Source organism: Chlorocebus sabaeus, chromosome X (assembly GCF_047675955.1).
Source record: "Chlorocebus sabaeus isolate Y175 chromosome X, mChlSab1.0.hap1, whole genome shotgun sequence".
In the NCBI taxonomy this organism is placed as follows: domain Eukaryota; kingdom Metazoa; phylum Chordata; class Mammalia; order Primates; family Cercopithecidae; genus Chlorocebus; species Chlorocebus sabaeus.
Genome location: NC_132933.1, coordinates 115,041,906 through 115,065,915, shown reverse-complemented (window position 1 = coordinate 115,065,915; position 24,010 = coordinate 115,041,906). Strand labels below are relative to the sequence as shown.

At 37.9% G+C, this 24,010-nt stretch overlaps 1 protein-coding gene across 1 annotated transcript in view; it reads left to right on the top strand.

Annotated features, from left to right (window-relative positions):
* The window catches only part of CYBB (cytochrome b-245 beta chain), a 33,727-nt gene extending 16,058 nt beyond the window's left edge, over positions 1-17,669 (top strand). The window contains exons 6-13 of the mRNA XM_008019599.3: positions 216-406; positions 3,221-3,350; positions 5,533-5,625; positions 8,124-8,377; positions 9,273-9,435; positions 10,643-10,789; positions 13,803-13,927; positions 15,002-17,669. Of these exons, the coding sequence (XP_008017790.1) occupies positions 216-406; positions 3,221-3,350; positions 5,533-5,625; positions 8,124-8,377; positions 9,273-9,435; positions 10,643-10,789; positions 13,803-13,927; positions 15,002-15,128 (1,230 nt within the window). The 3' untranslated portion in view covers positions 15,129-17,669. The remainder of the gene's footprint in view (positions 1-215; positions 407-3,220; positions 3,351-5,532; positions 5,626-8,123; positions 8,378-9,272; positions 9,436-10,642; positions 10,790-13,802; positions 13,928-15,001) is intronic.
* Positions 17,670-24,010: the final 6,341 nt, after the last annotated feature.

Sequence of the window (24,010 nt, the reverse complement as noted above, 5' to 3'; positions counted from 1 at the left end):
TTCCTATGACATCTGAACCGTGTAAGGCGTTTCAAAATTTAGAAACATCTATTTCAAATCTGTATCTCTGTAAGGGATGATTAAGATTATTCAAAGAGGGGGTGAAAATATCTATTGTTCTATACATTGGACATTTTATAACAGTCCTGCATTTGAGAACCTATAATAATGTGTACGTGTGTGTGTGTGTGTGTGTGTGTGTTTATATTTTACAGAACCCTGAAGGAGGCCTGTACCTGGCTGTAACCCGGGTGGCAGGTATCACTGGAGTTGTCATTACACTGTGCCTCATATTAATTATCACTTCCTCCACCAAAACCATCCGGAGGTCTTACTTTGAAGTTTTTTGGTACACACATCATCTCTTTGTGATCTTCTTCATTGGCCTTGCCATCCATGGAGTTGAGTGAGTGTTTAAACTCTGAAGTCAAGGATTTCATGTCCCTCAATTTCTAGGCATGATACTCTATTAGAGGCACAGTGACCTCCTTACCTGTGTGTAGTTAGCCTGTCTACTAAGGGAATGTGAGAGGATAGCAGAGGTCAGTTTGATAGAAACCACTCAACACTGGCATTTTTGTTTCATGCACCCATGTAATTGCTATTCATAGTGCAGTTATGTATAGCAAGCTTGAAAAATACACCAAAGTCTGAGTATCTTTGCAATTGTATAAAACATGTTGAGAGCACTGGTAGGATCCAGAATATCTGTAATGATGTCCCCTGTGGTTTAATCACTAGTAAATTAAACAAACCTCCAAACTAGAAGACTTAATGATTAACCAGTTGAAGAGGTTTATTATAGTTCAATAAGTTTTGATTTAAGCCCACAATCATTTATTTGTTGCCTACCATGTATGAGGACCTATCTCAGGCACTGCAAGAAATACAAGCAGGAAAAATATATGGGTGTTGCCTTCAAACATTCTAATATAATGAAAGTAACAGCTAACTTCTATTAAGGGTCTGTGCTAAGGGTTTGACATGAGATATTTCTTTTAACCCCCAAAATGTATAGATTTCTCACTATCACCATTTCTTGGGGATAGTAATTGTAGACAAGAAACCTGGAGCTAAAATGTTAAAATATGCAACCTAAGCCACCCCTCTGGTAAGTGGTCCAGCTGAGATTGGAGCCAGGCAGTCTAAAGCAGGCTGTGATAAATGTGCTCTTAGAGACACACAGTTCCTGGCTATGTGGTTAGGAGAGTTTGCCTGATTGGAAATCCTCCTTCATACCAAGTTTCCTTTTTTGTACTGTTTCATACCACCTGCACACAAAGGCAGGCCTGGGGAAGTATCCTGGTGGGTATAGGGCTCCAGGAAATTAGGAGTGGAGGAAGTAGAAACTCAAGACTCACTCTGCCCAGAGCCCAGTTGGTGGCCAAGACATGAGTGTGAAAAAGGGGAAGAGTGGTGAAATCTGCATTAGGCACTGCATTCTTAAACTACTTGCTGACTGTGACCCCTGATAAATTCTTTGTAAGCATGGAGAAATCAATGTAGACCAAGAATCTGTTTACTCTCTTAAAGCACTCAAGTATCTTTAAATGGGACTTAGTCATATCCAGTGTTTCAGGTAATCCCAGAGAAGAGAAATAATTTCTTCCCTTCTCCAATTTAGTAATTCCACCACTTTCTGTTTGTATAGTTTCACAGATATTCGTCTTCCTTTGAAGCAGACAGAGGAGATATGTTTATCTCCTTCTCCACTTAAAGAGAATCTGCTCTTTACACTGGTTAGGTGATTTCTCACAGTCTCATGGCTCTGTAGCAGCTGAATTGGTTTTAAAATGCAGGTTTCTGGACTCCTGGTCCTGGCATTGAGAAGAGAAGGAGAAAATCAGATTATTTTCCTGTCATTTTCTTCCCATGGGAACTTAGGCATTTTGAACTTTAATAGTTATTTTTTGGACTCTTACTTTGTGTCTGGCATTTTTTATACATCATGCAAATTGCTTATTATAATGAACTTTTAATGAGGTACTATTACATCTGTTTTACAACAGAAGGAACTGAGGCTCAGAAGAAGTTCAATAATTTGCCTGAGTCCACCAAACTAGTAAGGGGTAGAACTGAGATTTGAACCCAAGTCTGTCTGACACAAAACAGAATTGTTTTCACCAAAACATTCTGCTTTGAGTTACTAAATCATTCTGATTTACATTCTCATGTAAAATGGAGGCAATAATACTTGCCTCTCAGGCTTGTCATGAGGATTAACTGAGATAATTTGTGTAAAATGTCTTTCCCCAAGCCTGGCACATGATAGGTGCTCAATACATGATAATTCTCTTCCCTAAGACCTAAGGATAGAAAGGAGTGGTTAATGAACTTGAATTAAAACATTCTCATAATACACCAAATGACACAATAAATTTTAGGTCTCCAAAACAAACCTTTACAATGGGTTTTCTGTGTCTTTTCTTCTTACATATTCTGAGGATGCTGTCATTTATGTTCCTTGAAGTCTACTCAACGTTGTGCCTTCCTCTCTCTATCACCAATAATTGTCTTATGTTTTGGTAGTTGCTTAACTTTTATTGAATTGAAATGAATGGGCTCTGAGCACTTTAAGGTACACACTATTAGTGTTGATGTCTGTGAGAATGTTATAATCCCTATATAGTTAAGTATCTCACACTGGTTTCAAAATTTGGTTTGATTTAGATAATTTCCAAACCCACAAATAAGGCACTTCTGATAAGCTTCAGTGCTACTGCATATGACTGTCTTGGTTGTCTACTATAGTGGGTGCCTGGCCAAGGACGATAAAGTTGGCCCACACTTTGATGATTGAGCCCTTTGCTTATAGGACTATCCTCATACGAAGAGTACCTTTTTCTAATTTGCACAAAGGCACTGTAGGGACCAGCAGTCACTCTGCTAGATTTGCAATTTTTCTGCTTTTGTTTGTTTGTCAATGAAAATGATACTTGAGACAGAAGTACAAATTCTCCCTTAAGATAATTTGATCCAAGACTTACTCTCTATAATGTTACATGTAAATATTCCTTTGGTAATTGCACATACATTTTTTCTGTTGCTGGGTATTATACATTTTCTTTCCTTTCATCTATTCAGAGGGAGCAATAAGCTATCACTTTTAAGTGAAAAGTACAGGACCTACATCAGAGCACTTAAAATATACGCAGAATCTTTTAATAAAACAATTTAATTTCCTATTACTAAATGATCTGGACTTACATTTTTCTCCCAGACGAATTGTACGTGGGCAGACCGCAGAGAGTTTGATTAAGCATAGACCAGAAGTTTGTGAACAAAAAATCTCAGAATGGGGAAAAATAGAGGCCTGCCCAATCCCTCAGTTTGCTGGAAACCCTCCTATGGTATGTACAATTCATTGTTGTTATTACAGTTTCATTACTGACAATCTTTAACCTGTGTCTAAGAAACATGTACAGGTGTTATACATCTATATAGATGTCCATTACAAATGTCATGGAACAGCTGAAACGTGTGTCTACTTTTCTCTGCTGTGTTTATTGGATAAACTTGCTTCTTGAAAACTAAGCTTTGCATTGTTATGTTATTAACATCCTGATATAAAACTTGGAAAAATAGTCTTTTTAGAAGTGGTGTTTTGGTTCAAGAAGTTGCATCTCTTTTCTTCATGACAACGCCATTTTTGGGGGGACACTTGGGATTCCATCTTGAGCTGAGTTGGATAGCTCATATAAATCACTTATAAGGAGTGAAGGGCCTCTTCAGATATCAGCACATAATACTTTCTATACAGCTTTCAGATTTGAAAAGGAAATTGATGAGGTGGTACATAAGGCTACCTTTAGGCATTAGGAGTTTCCTGTTTATGAAGCATAAAGGAGGCTGGACAGCCAGGTACATACCAACATCCAATGGCATCATGTGGTGGGCAGAAATGTGGCAAGGGTGACCAAGGAAATACATGGTGAAATACTTTCTTTCTTCTATTGGGAGCTCTGGAGGGCTCCATTTTGTTGGAGGGCTCCATTATTCTCATATCACTGCTCCATAGAGTAAGATGTGGGCCTTGTAATCTTCATAGCATTCCCCCCATTGACAGACAGTATACTTTGTTGGTTATTGTGCTAGCCATTGGTATAAAACTAGGCAAAAATCAACATTTGTGCAGGGCTTCTGAAGAGGATTATTTTTTTTTCCTCAAGCATAGTATAACATAAGGGCAAATTTTCCATTTCATTTTCTCCTTTCTTTTTTCCTACTCTCTTAGCATAGGAGGACTCTTCCTCTAGACACAGCATACTATCTGAGGACTTAGTATCTTTAAGCATCCTTTCCCATTAATGAAAGCAACTAGACATATCAGTGAATTGGCTCCACTACATGCAGACATCAGTAGAAAGGATAAAAAGGGAACTGTATTGCCAGTCCTCTTGTGGGCAGGGGAAGGCACATTTCCTCGATGACAGCTGGAGTCAGAGTACTAGTGCCTTAACAGAAACCTATCTCAAAGAATTTCTAGGTATACCAGCAACAATATCCAAATCTGGCTCCATTCAGTGGGGCTCCATGGTAGCACTCAGGAAACAGATGGATGATTTGAGACTGTTTTAAACATCTATCCCATTAAAACAAAGGCCAAAAACAGAACATTGTTTATATCTAGGGCAAATATTCTTCAAGTTTGGCTGAAGATGGGGAGATTCAGGTGCTCTCAATTTCCAACAGTAAGTTTCCTATAAAAGTAATTTAGTAGAAAGATTATATGTGAGACTATGGGAAGCACTCTCTTATTTTTCCCCCTTAGAATACATTCCGGAAAGTCATCTTTTAGATAATATTGCCGCCTGAAATTCTTTGCTAGTTTAGGTATTAAACTAGAAATCCAGCTGGCTGAGTTTCAGGATGGATCTGTTTGGCCTCAATGTTTTTATACGGCCAACAATGCTACAGAATAATTCCAGTGTTCAGAAACACTACATGTTCTGCATGTTCTGACCCAAGAGCTATCTAAAGAAGTCCGAAAAGCTCTGAGTTTGTCTCCATTCAGCAAGTGCATTGCATACTCCCAGAATTTCTCAGAATATTGGAGAAACAGCCAAACTCTTGCACAAAATTTGTCATCTTGTAAATTTGTCACTCTGACTACATAACTAAGAGAAAGCAATCACAATGTTGCATTAAAAATATTGTGTTGCTGAAATGTTACCCTTTAAAGAAATGTTAATTCTGAAACCAGCCTTGCTTTGTTATAGGGTTACTGCAACTGTAGTTGCAACACTGAGAGGAAATCCCATTCTTGTGAACAGTTCCTCTTGGGAAAGTTTTATATTGTCAGTACAGTTCCCCAATGTGACTAAGGAGAATGTTTACTTTTACTGGCTCAAAATTATCTTAGTCTCAGATATTTTCATATATTCCATTGTAGAAGAAATGTATTTCTCTAATGTCAAATATTTAAGCAAGCCTACAAAGATTAACTTGGCTTCTCAAATTTTTCTCGCTCTGAATATTTTGTTATCTATTACCAGTTAATGTATGTCATTTTCATGTTTGCTCTGATTACAGACTTGGAAATGGATAGTGGGTCCCATGTTTCTGTATCTCTGTGAGAGGTTGGTGCGGTTTTGGCGATCTCAACAGAAGGTGGTCATCACCAAGGTATTGATTGGTTTAGTAATTACTAGTGGCCAGTGTCTAACTATATCATAGACAAGTCTTCCCAACCCCTCTATATCATTGGTCAGATGTTACAGCAGAGAGAAGACCTACAATTTATTTCAGGTTACTTCACTCAATAATCAAATGTTTGAACCTTTAACTGGGGAAAGTACAAGTTACCACTTTTGATGTTAAAATGAAGCCAAGTTCTTTCTGTGCATGAATCTCCCTCACCCACTGTGTGTGTGTGTGTGTGTGTGTGTGTGTGTGTGTGTGTGTGTAGGGGAAGGACACAGAGACATTATTTGGTTAGTTAAGAACAGAAAAGAAAAAGAGGTGAGTTCAAAGGAGCATAAATTGAGTCTTAAAATTTTCAGATGCCAAAAGAACCAGAGATCTAAGGGTAGGTCTCATTGAGGCTGAGCTAGTTTTTCAGGTTATCTTGACCACCTTTTCTCTGCTGTGTATGTAATAATCTAATATGAAAGTTGAAGTGCCCAAAATTTCAGCAAGTTAGTAAATAAGCTGCGTCTCAAATTTGGTCTCCTAATTCCAAGTCTAGAGTGACTTTTCCTGAACTCTAATCTGTTTCTCATCACAAAATAAATAAATATCCAACTAAATAAATGTAAATGGAACTCCTTGTTATAATTTCAGAAAACACCAGGAAAGTATATCTTTATCAAATAAAATTTAATTCAATTCAACTCAGTTCAAAAAGTATTTGCCAAAACCCTACTATGGGTTACTTTTGCAAAACAACAAATTCTTCCTGTCCTCCACCCTATCTTTCCTCATTTGCTGTCTCTGGTGGGTCATAGTAAAGCTAGTTCAGCTGGCTTTGGAAGTCTTGAAATATAGGAAACCACAACAGTTCTCCTTTTGTGATATTTATATTGCATTATAAGAACAATCTCACAGATCAGCAAAAACAGTTGCTGCAAAATTTCCTTTACTAGACTAGAGATGACTGAACCAGACAAGTATTTTTCTTAAACATACTTTTAAGGAAAACTTGTTTTCCTTTGAAGAAAATAGATAATTGTTTTCTTCTCATATAAATAAATATGAGAGACGAGATGTTATCCAAAAGTATTCCAATGAGAATGCTATCCACTTATTTAGTTACATTTCATTTGTGCCTGTGATAGCAAAATTGTAATATGGTAAAAATTGTTTCCACAACACAAAATTGCAACATGGTAAACAATTTTCAACATAATTTTAATTTTCTGTTTTCAAAATGAAGCTTTGCAACTCCTTATTTCAGAGCAGAAGGGAACTTGGTTATAGTTTTTATCACGTAAGATGCATTCAATTCACAAGTTCTGGAAACGTTTGACATTTTTTAAAAAAGAATTTTTCGCTCTTCCTCAACTCCCTGTTCAAGAAAAGCCCAGCAGTATCAGTTAACGTTAGGAAGCTGCTATTTTATTTCTATTGATTTTTCTTTCCTTTGATGTCCCTTGGTTTGTCTTTAGTTATACATATAGGGTTCTTCTAGAAGTCTTAAGAATCATGAAAGAAACAGTGTATTACTTTCTGTCTTGCTGTTCACTGTGTTCTACTTTTTAAAAAATTATCCACTCAATAGTTGATGGACATTTGGATTGTTTCCTGTTTTTTGCTATTATGAATAAAGCTGTTATAAACATGTGTGTACATAGACAAATGAGGATGGCAATGGGTGGGTAGAATAGATGGTGTACTCCCCAGATAGGGAGAAATGTAGAAATAACACATGGAATCAGGCAGATTCAAGGTGTGATTCAAGACAAAGATAGACCAACTTAGTCTTGGTTTGGGGAATGTTGCTACATAACTAGCCAATGGGATCTCCTTCTTCTGGCCAGCTATTAGGTTGGTGCAAAAGTTATTGCGGTTTTTGCCATATTTTTTAATGGCAAAACCGCAATTACTTTTGCACCAACCTAATACTAAGGCCCTCTCTCATCCTCTGGGGAGATAGGAAGGCTGAGCAGGAAACATCACTTTTTGTAAATTTTTTAGCACTTTTTTGACTTCTGAGAGGAAAAAAAAAATCACAATAGGCTGATTTTTTATGTTGGATTCCCTGGTAAAGACTGAGAAATAACTGCATGCAGAAGGTTTCTAAAGCATTCTGTAAGAGATAAACCTGGAAAGGAAGTAAGAAAGGCAGGAATGGGGAGAGAGAAAAGCTGACCCTCTTTCTAGTTACAACTGTGGTCTCAGATGATACTACAGGGAGTGCGGGAATTGAGATAGCCCCTTAGAGTTAATCTAAGTTAAGGAAAAGGGACTAGGCCTCAGTATCCCATAATCAGCCCATCTTTAGTGATGGGCTACAACTGAGGGCAATTCCCTGTGACAGACACATCTGCTGGAGGAACTGCTGTGTTGTCCCTAAAGCAAAGATCTAGGTGGGCCAATTTAGCTCAGTTTTTTATCCATATGGACACTAAAAAGGCAAGTATTTAGGAAAGATGTCATTTCCAGACATATGTTTTATTCTATAGGTGGTCACTCACCCTTTCAAAACCATCGAGCTACAGATGAAGAAGAAGGGGTTCAAAATGGAAGTAGGACAATACATTTTTGTCAAGTGCCCCAAGGTGTCCAAGCTGGAGTGGCACCCTTTCACACTGACATCTGCCCCTGAGGAAGACTTCTTTAGTATCCATATCCGCATCGTTGGGGACTGGACAGAGGGGCTGTTCAATGCTTGTGGCTGTGATAAGCAGGAGTTTCAAGATGCGTGGAAACTACCTAAGTGAGTAAAAAGTACATATTACCAACATGTATGAGTTCAGGAAAAATGGCATTAAATAGCTCCTCTTCCTCCATGTTTTACTAAGTCTCCAACAAAACACACAGGTTCTAAGAATATAGGTAGCTATTTCTGTGGTTGCCATTTTATATGTGTGGTGTGTTTATGCATATTTTCATAAATGTTATGTGAAATATGAAACCTTTGAATCAAATATTAGAAATAAATACTCCCAAATTCCTTTAAATATGTAAGGGTCAAGGCCAAGTTAGATTAACTTTCCTAACAAATATAATAGTAGTGTATCAAAAATATTCTTAAATTTTCATTGGCATAATTTATTTGAGGTTAAATGCCACATATTAGCCCCTTTGCCTCCTTTTCCCTGCATGCCCAACATGCTATCAGGTACTTAGTAGATGCTAAAGAAAGGTTTGAGAGTTTGTTGAATAACTCAATGAATAGACAAATGAAAAGTGGAGACATTAAATCTACAAGATGTTATGATGCGGCAAATTCTCACTTCAGTATGCAGCTTGTGCAAGATTTTCAAGAGTGGGATGTCCTGGCAAGACACAGGGTATGTGTGGAGGGGGCATTGTTGTGTGTGAAGAGGAATGGGGAGATAAAAACAAACAAACAAACAAACAAACAAACAAAAACTTGTTCTGAGTTACCAAATGTTTTTGGTTAGCCAAATATTTCTCTTCTTACTTCCAAACCCAACATTGGCACTAAGTTTGGTTACTTGAAAGCTATTTCATAGAAGGAAGCACCCAATAGATACATTATTCCCATTTGAATTAACATATTGCACATCCCCAATAATTATGGGTGTCCCATCTCACTCTGAAGATCAAGACATCTCTGTAACTATCTCCTCCCCATTTCCCTTCAGGATAGCGGTTGATGGGCCCTTTGGCACTGCCAGTGAAGATGTGTTCAGCTATGAGGTGGTGATGTTAGTGGGAGCTGGGATTGGGGTCACACCCTTCGCATCCATTCTCAAGTCAGTCTGGTACAAATATTGCAATAACGCCACCAATCTGAGGCTCAAAAAGGTAAGTCCTTTCATTTATTGGAGGACCTAGAGCAGTAACTATACTCTGCCATGTGAGGCCTGAGAATGCTTTCAGGGCTAAGGTTGGCAGAGACCATGGGAAGTGAAGAAAAGCTTCCAGTGGTTCCAGAGAGACAGGCTTTTCTTCAAAGGAATGTTTGTTAAATCTAATGTGCTTCTAGATAAGTAGGCCTATTAGTGAAGGGAATATATTGTATTTGTATAGTGTTGCTGGAAATTCAGAAGAAAGAAAGTTGGGAAAGTATTCACAGCCCCAACTTAATAGCTATAATTTTTGTATATTCTCTTCTAATATTTCCATGTTTATATATTTTTAGAAAGTTGTAAATATTGAGTATGTATAATTTCATGTCCTGCTTTTAAAAAACATATTACAGAAAGTGATTTTCAATGTTTTCACAGGCTTTATAATGATGACTTTAAATGATCCCTTCATGTTCTATTGAGAGGATATTGAATAATTTTTCTTTCATCTTGTGTTAGATATTGAGATTGATTCAATTTCCAGCCGCCCTCCCCATCACCCAATGCTTTTTTTGCAAAGGGAGAAGAGGAGACCTGAAACTCTACTTATGAATATCTCCTCAGGGTCAATTCACAGGGGATTTTTTGGTTAACTATAAATTTGGTTTTATTCTGTAATAAAGGGCATCCTAAATAAACCTCAGGCCATTCTAATAACCATAAAGATAAACTCTAATAGGGACATTAAGCCTACCTTGACTTTTCATTCTCCCTGTACCTCTTTTCCATGTGGAGGAGATATGCATAGAACCTTGTTTTTCCCCTAGGAACTCATGAATGTCTGGCAGTAGCAGGCAGGGAAGAATTTCTGTGGCAATCCCTGCTAGTCTAGATTCCTTCAGGCTTTCTGAGAAGAGGTTCAAAGGAAGCCAGGGATTCTGGGAGAGTAAGAGCAGACTCAGAGAGAAACTTGGTGGGCTAATAGTTTTTTCTTAAGCCATGTATTTCTGAGGCCAGGTTACTTATTTACTGCCCTGCTAGAGTGAAGGCCAGAGCAGGTTCATGTAAACTACCCTGTGAAATGTCCAGAGCCTTCTGAAAATCTGTTTCTAGGCATTCTGAGCATCAGGAAAAAGTTTGGGTGACAGAAAGTGGAATTCCACATGTTAATGCTGACAGGGCCTGCCAAATATAATCTGTTTCATGATCCACCCCATTTTCAGATCTACTTCTACTGGCTGTGCCGGGACACACATGCCTTTGAGTGGTTTGCAGACCTGCTGCAACTGCTGGAGAGCCAGATGCAGGAAAGGAACAATGCCGGCTTCCTCAGCTACAACATCTACCTCACTGGCTGGGATGAGTCTCAGGTAAGGACAAGACTCCAAGGCTCAGGTCCTTCCCATAGTGTACAGGGCTTACGAACTTCCCCCTGGTTATTGGTGTGTCTTGTGTACTATGTTTTCTAAGTACAGTTAGTAGATTTGGTGATCCGGTCCATTCACTCTCATTTAGTGTCGCCACATGATATTTAGACTGCTCAGATTAGAATCAGAGCCTGTGAGGGAATAAAAGCCATCACTTTGACATTATTAGATCAATTCTCCCACCAGGCACTCTGAAACCAGGTGATTGAGATGATGCACAGGGTTATTTTGGGGAAAATTTAGCTTTCTCTTTCTCTTTCTCTCTCTCTTTTTCTGTCTGTCTGTCTCTCTCTTTCTGTGTGTGTGTGTGTGTGTGTGTGTGTGTATAAAACAGACAGTCCCCAACTTACAATAGTTCAACTTATGATTTTTCAACTTTGCAATGAAGTGAAAGCAATATGCATTCAGTAGAAGCCATACTTCAGTATTGTGTTCAACAAATTACATGTGGTATTAAACCTTTTATTACAAACAGGCTTCGTGTTAGATGATTTTGTGGAATTGTAGGCTTATATAAGTGTTCTGAGCACATTTAAGGTGGTCTAGACTAAACTATGATGTTTATTAAGTTAGATGTATTAAACCCATTTTAGACTTATGGTATTTTCAATTTAATGATGGTTTTATCAGGATATAACCCCATTGTAAGCTGAGGAGCATCTGTATTTATAACGTACATAAGCATATAAAGGATTCTGTATATATATATATATTTTAATATGTATTTATGTATGTATCACATATATATTTATATGTACATATGTATTTATAAAATCATTTAATTTATATGTTTTTGTATGTTTTATAATATACTCACTACCTTTATAATTATTATGTATATATATTGCCAAGTATTATTCTTATGTATCTATTTACATAGATTGTCTAATTTTATCCTCTCACCAACACTATAAAGTAGCTCCTATTATTATCCACACTTTACAGATGAAGAAACTCAGACCAGGTTAGGTCATTTTCCTAAGAGCACCCAACAAGTAAGTGACAGAGACAGAATGTGCCAGAGCCTGCACTCTCAGCATCTCACAGTAGTTCATGATTATCATTTATGAATAAATTACTATATATCTAATGAAGGTGATATATATGCCTGTATGTGTGTGTGTGTGTGTGTGTGTGTACAATGAGAGTGCTCTTTCAAAAATGTTTGGAGACCACTATAATAAAGTAAGCCAATAGTTCTCAACAGGAACAGTTTTGCTCTGTTCCCCCCAAGACACACACCAGAGACAGTTGGCAATGTAAATATCCTACGACTAACAAGACAGCCCTCCACAACAAAGAATTATACAGTCCCAAATACCAACAGTGCTGAAATTGACAAACCCTGAAACAAGTTAATGATTCCTGCAGTGGTAACATCTTTGTAAATAAGCAAACATTAATGACTTGGCCTGGAAACAGATGCTGCCACCATGAGTGAGGAGCTAAGGCAAGAGTCTCTGCATATTTTTGTCCTGTGTCTCAGCTGGTGTCTTAGTCCATTTGTGCTGCTATAACAAAATACCCTAGGCTGGATAATTTATAAAGAACAGAAATTTATTTTCTCAAAATTCTGGAGGCTGGCAAGTCCAAGATCAAGACACCAACAGGTTTGGTTGTTTAGACAAAGACTGCATCTTCTGGGTGGGAGAAATACTGTTTTCACATGGTGGAAAGAAAAAGGGCAGGCTCATCAAATACTGTGTGATGACTCTTTTCCAAAGCCCTTAACTCATTCATAAGGGATGATCCTTTATGTCTTAATCATCTTTTTAAGGCTCCACTTCTTAATGCTATCACATTGGCAACATCTGAATTTTGGAGAGGATACATTCAAACTATAGGAACTGGGTATACATAGACATTGGCTCCACAACCCTGAGCATCTTCCATGTGCACCCTGTCACTGTGAAGACTGAATTCCCATTTGGGTTTTGACATATTGTTTATCACAGATTCTCCAAGTCTTAAAGGAATCTTGTAGCAAATATAGATTAAGGAAATATAACCCAAAGAATTGTTGCTCCAGAAAAAGTGGTTTCAAAATGCCACTTCTGCAATTTAAAAAACAAAACAAAAATGCTTTGATAAAAATAAAACTCAGGAAAAAATCTATATTATATAAATTACTTTACTGTTTTGCTATTTAAAAAGCAAAGCACAGTTTTTTTAAAATCATTAATTTATTTGTATTAAAAATTAATTATTTTGCTTTGCAAAACTGATCTCTATGGGATTATTAAATTGGAGTGCCCACCTTTCTTAATATCCTCTATGCCCATCATCCATCTAGTGAATTTCAAATCTGGTTTGCTTTTTAAAAATAAATTTAATTAACCACTTTTACGAAAAATACCTGTTGTTCAAACTGAAGCCTCCTAGAATGGTAGCAGAAAAACAGCATGTGACTATATACACATACGCACACACACGCGCACACACACATGTGCACACACTAGCTTTAGGCTTGATTTAATGTCTTATTATGCTACCAAAGTATTGCTGCATTTTAGTCTAAAATTGTTACATCTCTTAGTAATTCTCCCAAAGGAGTGGAAGTATATTAGAGTGAAGAGAAAAAGTCAAACATAGAGCAGAGAGAAAAACAGTGAGACACTACTCATCCATCAATGCCTGACTCAAATACTGCGGCCCTAACCCTTACCCTGTTCTTCCACTCCACCTTCCTTCTTTGTTCTCATTAGGGACGCTTGTGCCTCTTTCATGACACTCATCATACCCTGTTCGACATATGGGATTATTTATATTTATACTTCAAAGTCTCCGTTTCTAGATTGTAAATTGCTTGAGAGAGATCCAGTTTATTTATCTTTGTATACCTTTCAGCATCCAGTAGGGTGCCTTGGTTAGAATAGTTTGTGAAGGATGTAAATACATTGTATGTGCTTTTACAGCATGTGTCTTTTTTTTTCTGAATTCATGTCCTTTCCTGTAGGCCAATCACTTTGCTGTGCACCATGATGAGGAGAAAGATGTGATCACAGGCCTGAAACAAAAGACTTTGTATGGACGACCCAACTGGGATAATGAATTCAAGACAATTGCGAGTCAACACCCTAAGTAAGGAGTCTGTCACCAAGATGTTTTTGAAGCTTACATCTGCCTAAAGCAGCAGCCCCCATACATATCTAAACTTGTATATTTTAGAAACTCAAATATGTATATTACTATATAAAGGTTGAATTCATGCCCAACAAAAGATTCCAGATATCTTCAACTTTAAGAAGGAATCTTTCAATTATACCAAATTACCTGGAGAGTTATTAAAAACGAAGATTTCCAGGTCCCCATCTCAGACTTTCTCAACCTGCCTGTCCCAAGTAGGGCCACAGCTTGGTTCTTTTCTTTAGTGACCTAAATTTCATTAATGTATCTGCTTCTTTTAAAGATTCAATATAATTTATACATATTGTTAAGGAGACACTGTCCCCACTTTTAGTTATAGCTTCTGGGTCTAAAATCTTAAGTTGACAGATGTCTCAAGGTGCTTTCTGCTCTCACTAAAACTTTAGTCATTATAAAACCTTGAGGGAGATCCCTTATCTTGCTAGAACACCTGAGAAACTCAAGAGATCACCATACATGTACCCTGTAGACTATTGCTTTTGGCACTGTAAGGAGCATACAAAGTACCTGGGGATCTCTTTAAAATGCAGATACCGATATAGAAGATTTGGGGTAGGGCCAGGTAATCTGCATTTTTAAAAAAGCTGATGCCAAGGTTACCGATCAGAAACCACACTTTGAACAGGGCTTTAGACTCTAAAATTTAGAGAAATGAAGCCACACTGAGTGGCTGGCATAGTTGGCTTGTTCCTAATTTCAAGATGCCAGAGGGTACAGAGCCCTGAAGGAAAGTAGCCCACAGACTCATGAATTCACCACCATTTTCTCTGTGGTGTAAGTTCCAAAAACCTTGGTTGGATTTTATTTTTGCCAGGGAAGTCAACTACCTTTTGAACTATCCAGATGCTCACACAAACAGGCTGAACCACACTCCCTCTGAGCAATATGATCAAAGGAGCAGAGGGGACTTTGCCCTGGGACCTCAAATTAATGGGAAATTCACCTACCTGCTTTGTAGACATCTCATCCCAGAGCTTGAAATTGTCTTTTTTTTTTCTTTCCCAAAAGTACCAGAATAGGAGTTTTCCTCTGTGGACCTGAAGCCTTGGCTAAAACCCTCAGTAAACAGAGCATCTCCAACTCTGAGTCTGGCCCTCGGGGAGTGCATTTCATTTTCAACAAGGAAAACTTCTAACTCATCTCTTCCATGAGGAAATAAATGTGGGTTGTGCTGTCAAATGTTCAAATAATGCTAATTGATCATATAAATACCCCTTGCTTAAAAATGGACGAAAAGAAACTATAATGTAATGGTTTTCCCTTAAAGGAATGTCAAAGATTGTTTGATGGCGATAAGTTGCATTTATATGGAGCTCTATGGTTTTAAGAGCACTTTTACAAACATTATGTCATTTTTTTCCTCTCAGTAATGTCAGTGGAAGGTAGGGCAAAGATTCTTGGACTCAATTTTAGAATCAAAAGGGAAAGGATCAAAAGGTTCCATAACTTCCCTAAGATTATGAAGCTGTGACCAGATCTAGCCCATCTTACTCCAGGTTTGATACTCTTTCCACAATACTGAGCTGCCTCAGAATCCTCCAAATCAGTTTTTATGTTCCCCAAAAGAAGAAGGAAACCAAGGAGTAGCTACATATTTATATTTTGTGTCATTTTTGCCATAATTATTATTATATGGAAGAAAACTTTCCAGATCATTAGGATATAATATATGTTGAGAGTGTCTCAACACTTAGTAGTGATAGTATTGACATCTGAGCATACTGCAGTTTACTAATACAACAGGGTAACTGGGCCAGATATTCTTTCTACAAAATAATATTGGATTGATTGGAGTTAATGTAGTACTCATCATTTACCATGGTGCTTGGCAGAGAGTGGATACTCAAGTAAGGTTTGTTAAATGAATGAATGTATGAACTTAGAATCACACAATGCCAACATAGAATTAATTTAAAGCCTTAAACAAAATTTATCTAAATAAATAACTTCTATTACTTTTATAGACCAAAGGAATCTGATTCTCCCTCCCTAGGGTCAAGAACAGGCTAAGGATACTAACCAATAGGATGGCCTGGAGGGTTCTGCACATTCTTATTTGAAGCATGAAAAAAGAGGGTTGGAGGTGGAGAGTTAACCTCCTGCCATGACTCTGGTTCATCTAGTCCTGCTCGTTGTGCTATAAAATAAATGTAGACTGATTTCCTGCCCAAAGTGGTCTACTCCAGCTAGCCCTTATGAATATTGAACTTAAGAATTGTGACAAATATGTATCTGATACAGTCATTTGTTTTAAATAGCACCCACCCCTTGTTTTCCATAAATACACACAAGAAATGGATCACATCTGTGTGACTAATGGTTTATTTGTATTATATCATCATGATCATCCTGAAATTAACAATCCAGAAACAAAAATCTCTGTACAGAGATCAGATTCACACTCAATAGTATGTTATGAATATATGTTCAAGAGAGAGTCTCTAAATCACTGTTAGTGTGGCCAAGAGCAGGGTTTTTTTTTTTTTTTTCTTAGAACTGGTCCCATTTCTGGGAACTAAAACCAGTTTTATTTGCTCCACCCCTTGGGGCAACAAATATTTAGAACTCTTCAACTTTGGTAATGAGGAAGAAAGAGAAAGAGCTGGGGGAAGGGCAGGAGACTGATTTAGGAGGAAAAGGAAATACGGAGAAAAGAGAATGGGAGAGTGAGAGAAAATAAAAAAGGCAAAAGGGAGAGACAGGGGAAGGGGGTCTCATATTGGTCATTCCCTGCCCCAGATTTCTTAAAATTTTATATGTATTGAATGTAATTGAAGGAAGTATACACATATTCATGTTGTTTTGATTATCTAGGGTCTGGTCACAAATTTTGATGCTGAGGAGGATTATTCAGGGGACTAGGATGAACTAAATAAGAACTCAGTTGTTCTTTGTCATACTACTGTTCCTTTGGTCTCCCAGAATCCTCAGGGCACTGAGGGTAGGTCTGACAAATAAGGCCTGCTGTGTGAATATAGCCTTTGTGAAATGTACTGGGATGGTTTCTGCTTAGAGACACTTAGGTCCAGCCTGTTCACACTGTACCTCAGGTACCAATTCATCTATTCAACAGGTATTTATTTGTGTTATTACTATGACTCAGGCTCTTTTTATTGTTTCAATTCTTTACACCAAAGTATGAACTGGAGAGGGTACCTCAGTTATAAGGAGTCTGAGAATATTGGCCCTTTCTAACCTATGTGCATAATTAAAACCAGCTTCATTTGTTGCTCTGAGAATGTTTCTCCAAGGTTTTCTATCTTTGAAACCAACTAAGTTATGAAAGTGGAGAGATCTGCCCTGTGTTATCCAGTTATGAGATAAAAAATGAGTATAAGAGTGCCTGTCATTATAAGAGCTTCCTTCTTTATTCTTCTCTCAAGCCACCAGCTGCCAGCCACCAGCAGCCAGCTGCCAGCCCAGCTGTTTTTTTTTTTTTTAGCACTTAGTATTTAGCATTTATTAACAGGTACTGTAAGAATAATGAAGCATTGTTTTTAATCTTGAGACTATGAAGGCTTTTCTTAGTTCTTCTGCTTTTGCAATTGTGTTTGTGAAATTTGAATACTTAAAGGCTTTGTATGTGAATAATTCTAGGGGGGGACCTGGGAGATAATTCCTACAGGGAATTCTCAAAACTGTGCTCAAGTATTAAAATAAACGAGCTTTCTTTGTGTCTGTGTTACTGATCTTTGTATTAAAGGGTAAATTCAGCTAGTAACGATTTTCTCTGTCCCAGTGGGGTTGAGACACTCTGTGTTTCTGCATATGACATGCCAAACACTTCATGGTTTATGGACTGGGAAGTGAAAGCTGAAGACTAAGTTCTGTGCTGAATACTGTTGATCCTCACAACACTGATATAAGGGACAGGGAGGGCAACTTAATGTTATAGACAGAATTTCAGAAACCAAGAAGCCCCAGTGTGACATCTTTGTTCCACGTCTACTGAACTTTCATGTTCTAACTTCACAATTAAGTGTCATCAAGTTCAATTGTGGGCATATATGCTCATGCTTCTGTGATAGCCTTTGTTCTAAATGAGTCAACCAGTTACGATCTCCATTATTTAGAAAATGCATAGGGGTGTGGGCATGACATGTTGCTGTGGGAGTCACCAGGTGCTGCCATGGAGGGAAAGGACATTACCTAAAATAAATGGCGATAACAGAAATAGCCAACATTTGGTAAACACCTCCTACTATACTTAAGTAAAGTATATTTCACATATACTTTATTTAATCCCTCAGCGACACTACGATGTAGCCGTTTTATCCCAATTTTGTTGATAAGAAAACAGTCTGAACGAAGATGAACGAGAGGGAAAAGTTCCCAAAACTATTGGGTGACTATGTCAACATTCAATCCACATCTTTCTGGGGACAAACTCCATGTCCTTTATACTACACTAACAGATTACACTAGGTAATTTTATTTCTCTCTCTCTTTTTTTTTTTTTTTTTTTTTTGAGACAGAGTTTTGCTCTTGGTGCCCAGGCTGGAGTGCAATGGCACAATCTCAGCTCACCGCAACCTCCACCTCCCAGGTTCAAGTGATTCTCCTGCCTCAGCCTCCCGAGTAGCTGGGATTACAGGCATGCGCCACCTTGCCTGGCTAATTTTGTATTTTTAGTAGAGACGGGGTTTCTCCATGTTGGTCAGGCTGGTCTTGAACTCTCGACCTCAGGTGATCCGCCAGCCTCAGCCTCCCAAAGTGCTGGGATTACAGGCATGAGTCACTGCACCCGGCCAAAAACTAAGGATATTTTCAAAGCAATTATGCTGGGTACACATTATGCACCAAGAATAGCTGGGTAACAGTGGTAACATAAATCTTTAGTTTATACCATTTAAGTAGCTTGGTGTCTTAGTTTAGAAACACTGGTTAATCTGATTCATGCTAGCTTTTACTTTTAGATTATGATAAAATAGAACTTACCAAAAAATGGAATTATTTTGCTTGGAGAAAAGAAGGCTGTAGGGTGATTCAACAATATTTATTAAGTCTACTTTTTCATTTATGTTTATTTTATTTACAAACAATTTCTGTCTATTTTATTTGTAAACAATTTCTATCTTTCAGAGAATGGCCAGCTATTGTCTATAGTGTGTGTGTGTGTGTGTGTGTGTCTGTGTGTAATAAGATTGCGTGAGGAAGGAGCTAAATTTCTCAATTGTAAATGCAGTTTGGCAAAAAACAAAGTGTTAACAGAGGCTAGGAAATCTGATCACTAGAGATTTTTAAAATTTGGAAAAATGATCAACCAAGTGGCCTGAGATTCATTTAAACCTGTAGCCTTTATTATCTTCTTGTAGTGGTGGGGGAATGCAGTAGTCTAACTAATTGGATATTCCAGCTAATACTCATTGCTAATAGATGCATAATTTTCAAGGAAGTGGGATGCTGTAAATTATAAGAATAAACTAAATCCTGAAATACACTTCTTCTTGGATTTAAAAAATACTAGGAAAGGTTGTACATGAGCAGAGGGCACTGTGAGCTTATTTTCTAGATTTTACTCTGAAGAACTAATGACACGAAGACTGTGCCTATCTGAGACTTTTGAAAATAACCCAAAGTATCATATCCTGAAACTTCATACTTCATAGAGGACTGCTCCAAAGACAGCAAACTTGATTTATATAATAAATTAAGTTCAAAAGATCTTCATAAATCTTAAAATTACATTCGATTATAAAGAAATCACCAAGTTTACCATTATGTTAGATCCCTCAATTGCTAAATATCACTTCCTCTTTTCAGTAATAATAAAATCACTAACCTACTTATGCTCATAGAAAACACTAAACATCACTTTTTCTGATCAGATGAGGGCAAGTCAGGGCATAAGGAATGAAAACACCTTTGTTATTTCCAAGAGATTTCAGGGCAATTCTTATAAATCTTTATGTTGATTGAAAAGAAAAAAAATTATGCTACCTAAACATCTCCTGGGAATAGCAAATGTGCTTGCATTGGCTGAAAACCACAAGGGCACACTATTAAAATGGGAGTTATTCCAGACCAAGCTATTGGAGATCAGCACAGCTGATTATCCTGTTTTCCAGGTGGGGGCTCTGCATCACTCGTGACTAAAATGTCACACTCATGCATCTGTGTTATCAACTTTCTGCTGCATTCCTTACCCAGTGCTTATTCTGTTGGGACAAACATGCCTATGGCTTTACTAAGATCAAAGGTAACAGCAAGCTTGACCATGTTCAACTCACAAAGAAAGTCAGATGCAAAATAGCCTTTAAGAATATGAGTTTTTAGGCCGGGCGCGGTGGCTCAAGCCTGTAATCTCAGCACTTTGGGAGGCCGAGATGGGCGGATCACGAGGTCAGGAGATAGAGACCATCTTGGCGAACAAGGTGAAACCCCATCTCTACTAAAAAGTACAAAAAAACTAACCGGGCGAGGTGGCAGGCGCCTGTAGGCCCAGCTACTCAGGAGGCTGAGGCAGGAGAATGGCGTAAACCCGGGAGGCGGAGCTTGCAGTGAGCCGACATCCGGCCACTGCACTCCCGCCTGGGTGACAGAGTGAGACTCCGTCTCAAAAAAAAAAAAAAGAATATGAGTTTTTGCCCTTCCTTTATAGAAAATAATCAGAAAACTTTCCTTTCCTTTTGGTAAATATAAAAACGCATTTTGAGAAATTTGTTTCCTCTTTAAGATATTGTATATCAAATTGTGAGGGGATGGAAATCGGGGGAAAATGAAAAACAAATGAATGGTAACCATATTAATAGAGAGAAAAAACAAGATAAGGAATATTATAATGAATAGTGTATTTTTTTATTGTTTTTTAAAAACAGTAATGCTTGAATTGATTGCAAATTGGCTCCTATTTCCTACCTCTCCCTGGATCCACATCCTCTGCAGTGTGACTTTGTAATTCCTTCTATCATGAGGAGTCCATTTGCTCATCCCTTGTATCTGGGATATTCTCGTAACATGACCTGACCAATAGAATGTGGCAAAAGTGACTTGTGAGTTCCAGAGTCTAGGTCTCAGGAAACCTGGCATGCTTCTCTTCTCTCTTTTGCTCCTCTACCTTTTCCATACAGAATGCTCAGACTAGCCTGCTCAAGGGTGCAACCTATGGGGCAGAGCAGAGTCAGCCTGCTAGTCCCAACCAAGACCCCAGATATGTGAGAGAGAGCCCAAGACTAACAAAACTACCCAGGTCATCCACAGATGACTGCATATACATGAGTAAGTTCAGCTCACATCCTCAGAACTACCCAGACGTCCTGTAGATGTATGAGAAATATTAAGATTGTTGTTTTAAGCCACTAACTTCAGAGTAGTTTGTTATATAACAAAACCGCTGATGCAAATGGTATCAAAAATTGTTGAAAGAGAGAGAGGGGTTCAGGGTGAGAGCTGTAGGTGATTGTATCTGTGCTAATACCACATAGCCCTTTTTGGGGGATTGCCCTGAATAATACATTAGCTTTGCTATGAGTAAAATACTATATCCTCTGAATTGTCATGAATTATGTGGAGACATACGTGTTTTGGAAGTGTGAAAGTTCTTGGGCTCAGATAAAAGGTGTTACCATCTAGAAAGTAGGTAGTTTATTTCAATTCTACTCCAATAACTAGCATGTCATTCCATTCGTGTAGAAATAAGCTACCTCACTATCTCACTATCTGAAATAGAAGTATGAACTGTGGGTAAGTGTGTGAGGACAATGTCTGGGCAACCAAATTGGAGCTCAGATCCACAAACAGTACATTAAACAGTGGCGAAGTCGGTCAGAAATTCACTCAGAGTTGTTGTGTACTTGCCATAACCAGCTTAGTCACCTTGGTCCCAAAGTCATAGTTGATGAGAAGTGTCAAGTTAAGAGAGAAAGACTTCTAGAGATAGGTACATACACAATGATAACAGGTGACATCTGAGAACCTAAGGAAGGGCAAAGAAAGAAACACTGCAAAGCAGATTCAAACACTTAAAAGCATAGCAGCTCGGGGCCAGTTAGTGTAAGAGAAAAGGAGTTCCATATGCCTCAGTAAAACCTAAGAGCATCACTGTACTGCATTTATTCATTCATTCACTTCACATGTTTATTCAACAAATGCTATAAAAATACTGAGATTTTTCTCTGGTCATTGTACTGGCCAGAACCTAAAGGAGTAAGACTATTAATTAGAGTTTACAATCTGGCAATGATATTGTTAGCAGTCCATTCACAAAAGGGTTAATTCAAGTTAAGCCAACCTAAATGTTTATGCAAAATAGGATTTTTGCCTTCGTTTAAAGGGTATCAGAAAAGTGTAGCCATTGAGAATGACTCATTTCATGGTGTTCTCAGACGACTTAAGTACTATTAGTATGTTTCCATTTCTAGTGCAGGAACCTCCACATTTTAGAGGAATGGAGGAAAGAATTTGTATAGACTGTGCCTAAGAAAGGTAGAAATTTGTTTACAATTTATTTAAAGATAAAAATAAAGAACTAGGTTGCTTTAAAAAAGGGAGGGAAAGAAAATCAAAATACATCTTATTTGAGGCGTTAAAACATTTTTAAGAAAAATAATAAAACTTAGTAAAATAAAGTTGTATTCTTCTAAAAATAATTTTTTAAATCTTCAGCTGAAAATGAAAAATATAGATTATACTAAGAAGCAACTGTTTGGCATTCTGCTTTCTCAATAGTATTTAAAAACTCAGTTATTTTCAGAAATGAGGAAGTCTTGATCTGCTAGATGAAGGTCGGCTGCAGGTGGTGTTTATTGCTTTGAGATGGCAACGAACCATAAACCCTTCACTTGGTAAATATTAAACTGGCTGAATGAATCTAAAGCATGTCTGACATATAGGAAAAATACAGCCCTGTTAAGCAGTCTTGAAACCCATAAGCTACATGGAAAACACAGATTCAACTACATCATAAAAATTCAGACAATTCCAGTTCAGGATGATGAATTGATCCTAAGCAATTTTCTTTCTCTCTCTCTCTGTCTCTGAAGACTCTTAAATGGCATTTTAAAAATAATAATGGGGCCGGGCGCAGTGGCTCACGCCTGTAATCCCAACACTTTGGGAGGCCGAAGTGGGGAGATCACGAGGTCAGGAGTTCAAGACCAGCCAGACCAACATGGTGAAACTCCGTCTCTACCAAAAATACAAAAAATTAGACGAGCGTGGTGGCTCGCGCCTGCAATCCCAGCTACTCAGGAGGCTGGGGCAGGAGAATCACTTGAACCCGGGAGGTGGAGGTTGCAGTGAGCTGAGATCATGCCACTGCACTCCAGCCTGGGTGACAGAGTGAGACTCTGTCTCAAATAATAATAATAATTATTATTATTGTATATATATATATATATAAAGTATATATATAATAATATATATATTTACATTTATTATTACTATTATTATTATTATTATTGTGGTTGCCGGGTGCAGTGGTTCACGCCGGCAATCCCAGCACTTTGGGAGGCTGAGGCAGGCATATTACCTGAGGCCAGGAGTTCAAGACCTGCCTGGCCAATATGGTGAAATATCGTCTCTACTAAAAATACAAAAATTAGTTGGGCATGGTGGTGGGCAAATGTAATCCCAGTTACTCAGGAGACTGAGGCAGGAATAATCGCTTGAACCCAGGAGGCGGAGGTTGCAGTGAACCGAGATCGCGCCACTGTACTCTAGCCTGGGTGACAGAGTGAGACTCGGTTTCAAAGAATAAAAATAAAATAAAAATAATAATGATATAACCTGTGTGAAGAGAATAGAAGAGGACTATCAAGGAATAAAAATTTTTACCATGTTCCTAGAAGCTGGATAATTGATAGGGAAGTGGTAAATGATGAATTAAGTTGAAAGAAATCAAACTTAGAAGTATGTGAGGAAGGGACAAGGCTTAGGAAGATGCCTACCTACCCTGAAGAATTCCAGAGAAATTAGAGGCATGGAAATACCAGATACAAAGAAGGGGAAGAGTGAAACATGGAAACGAAGAGTCAAATCTGTCATCCAACTGATGGAAGTTTCAGAGAGTATAGAAAC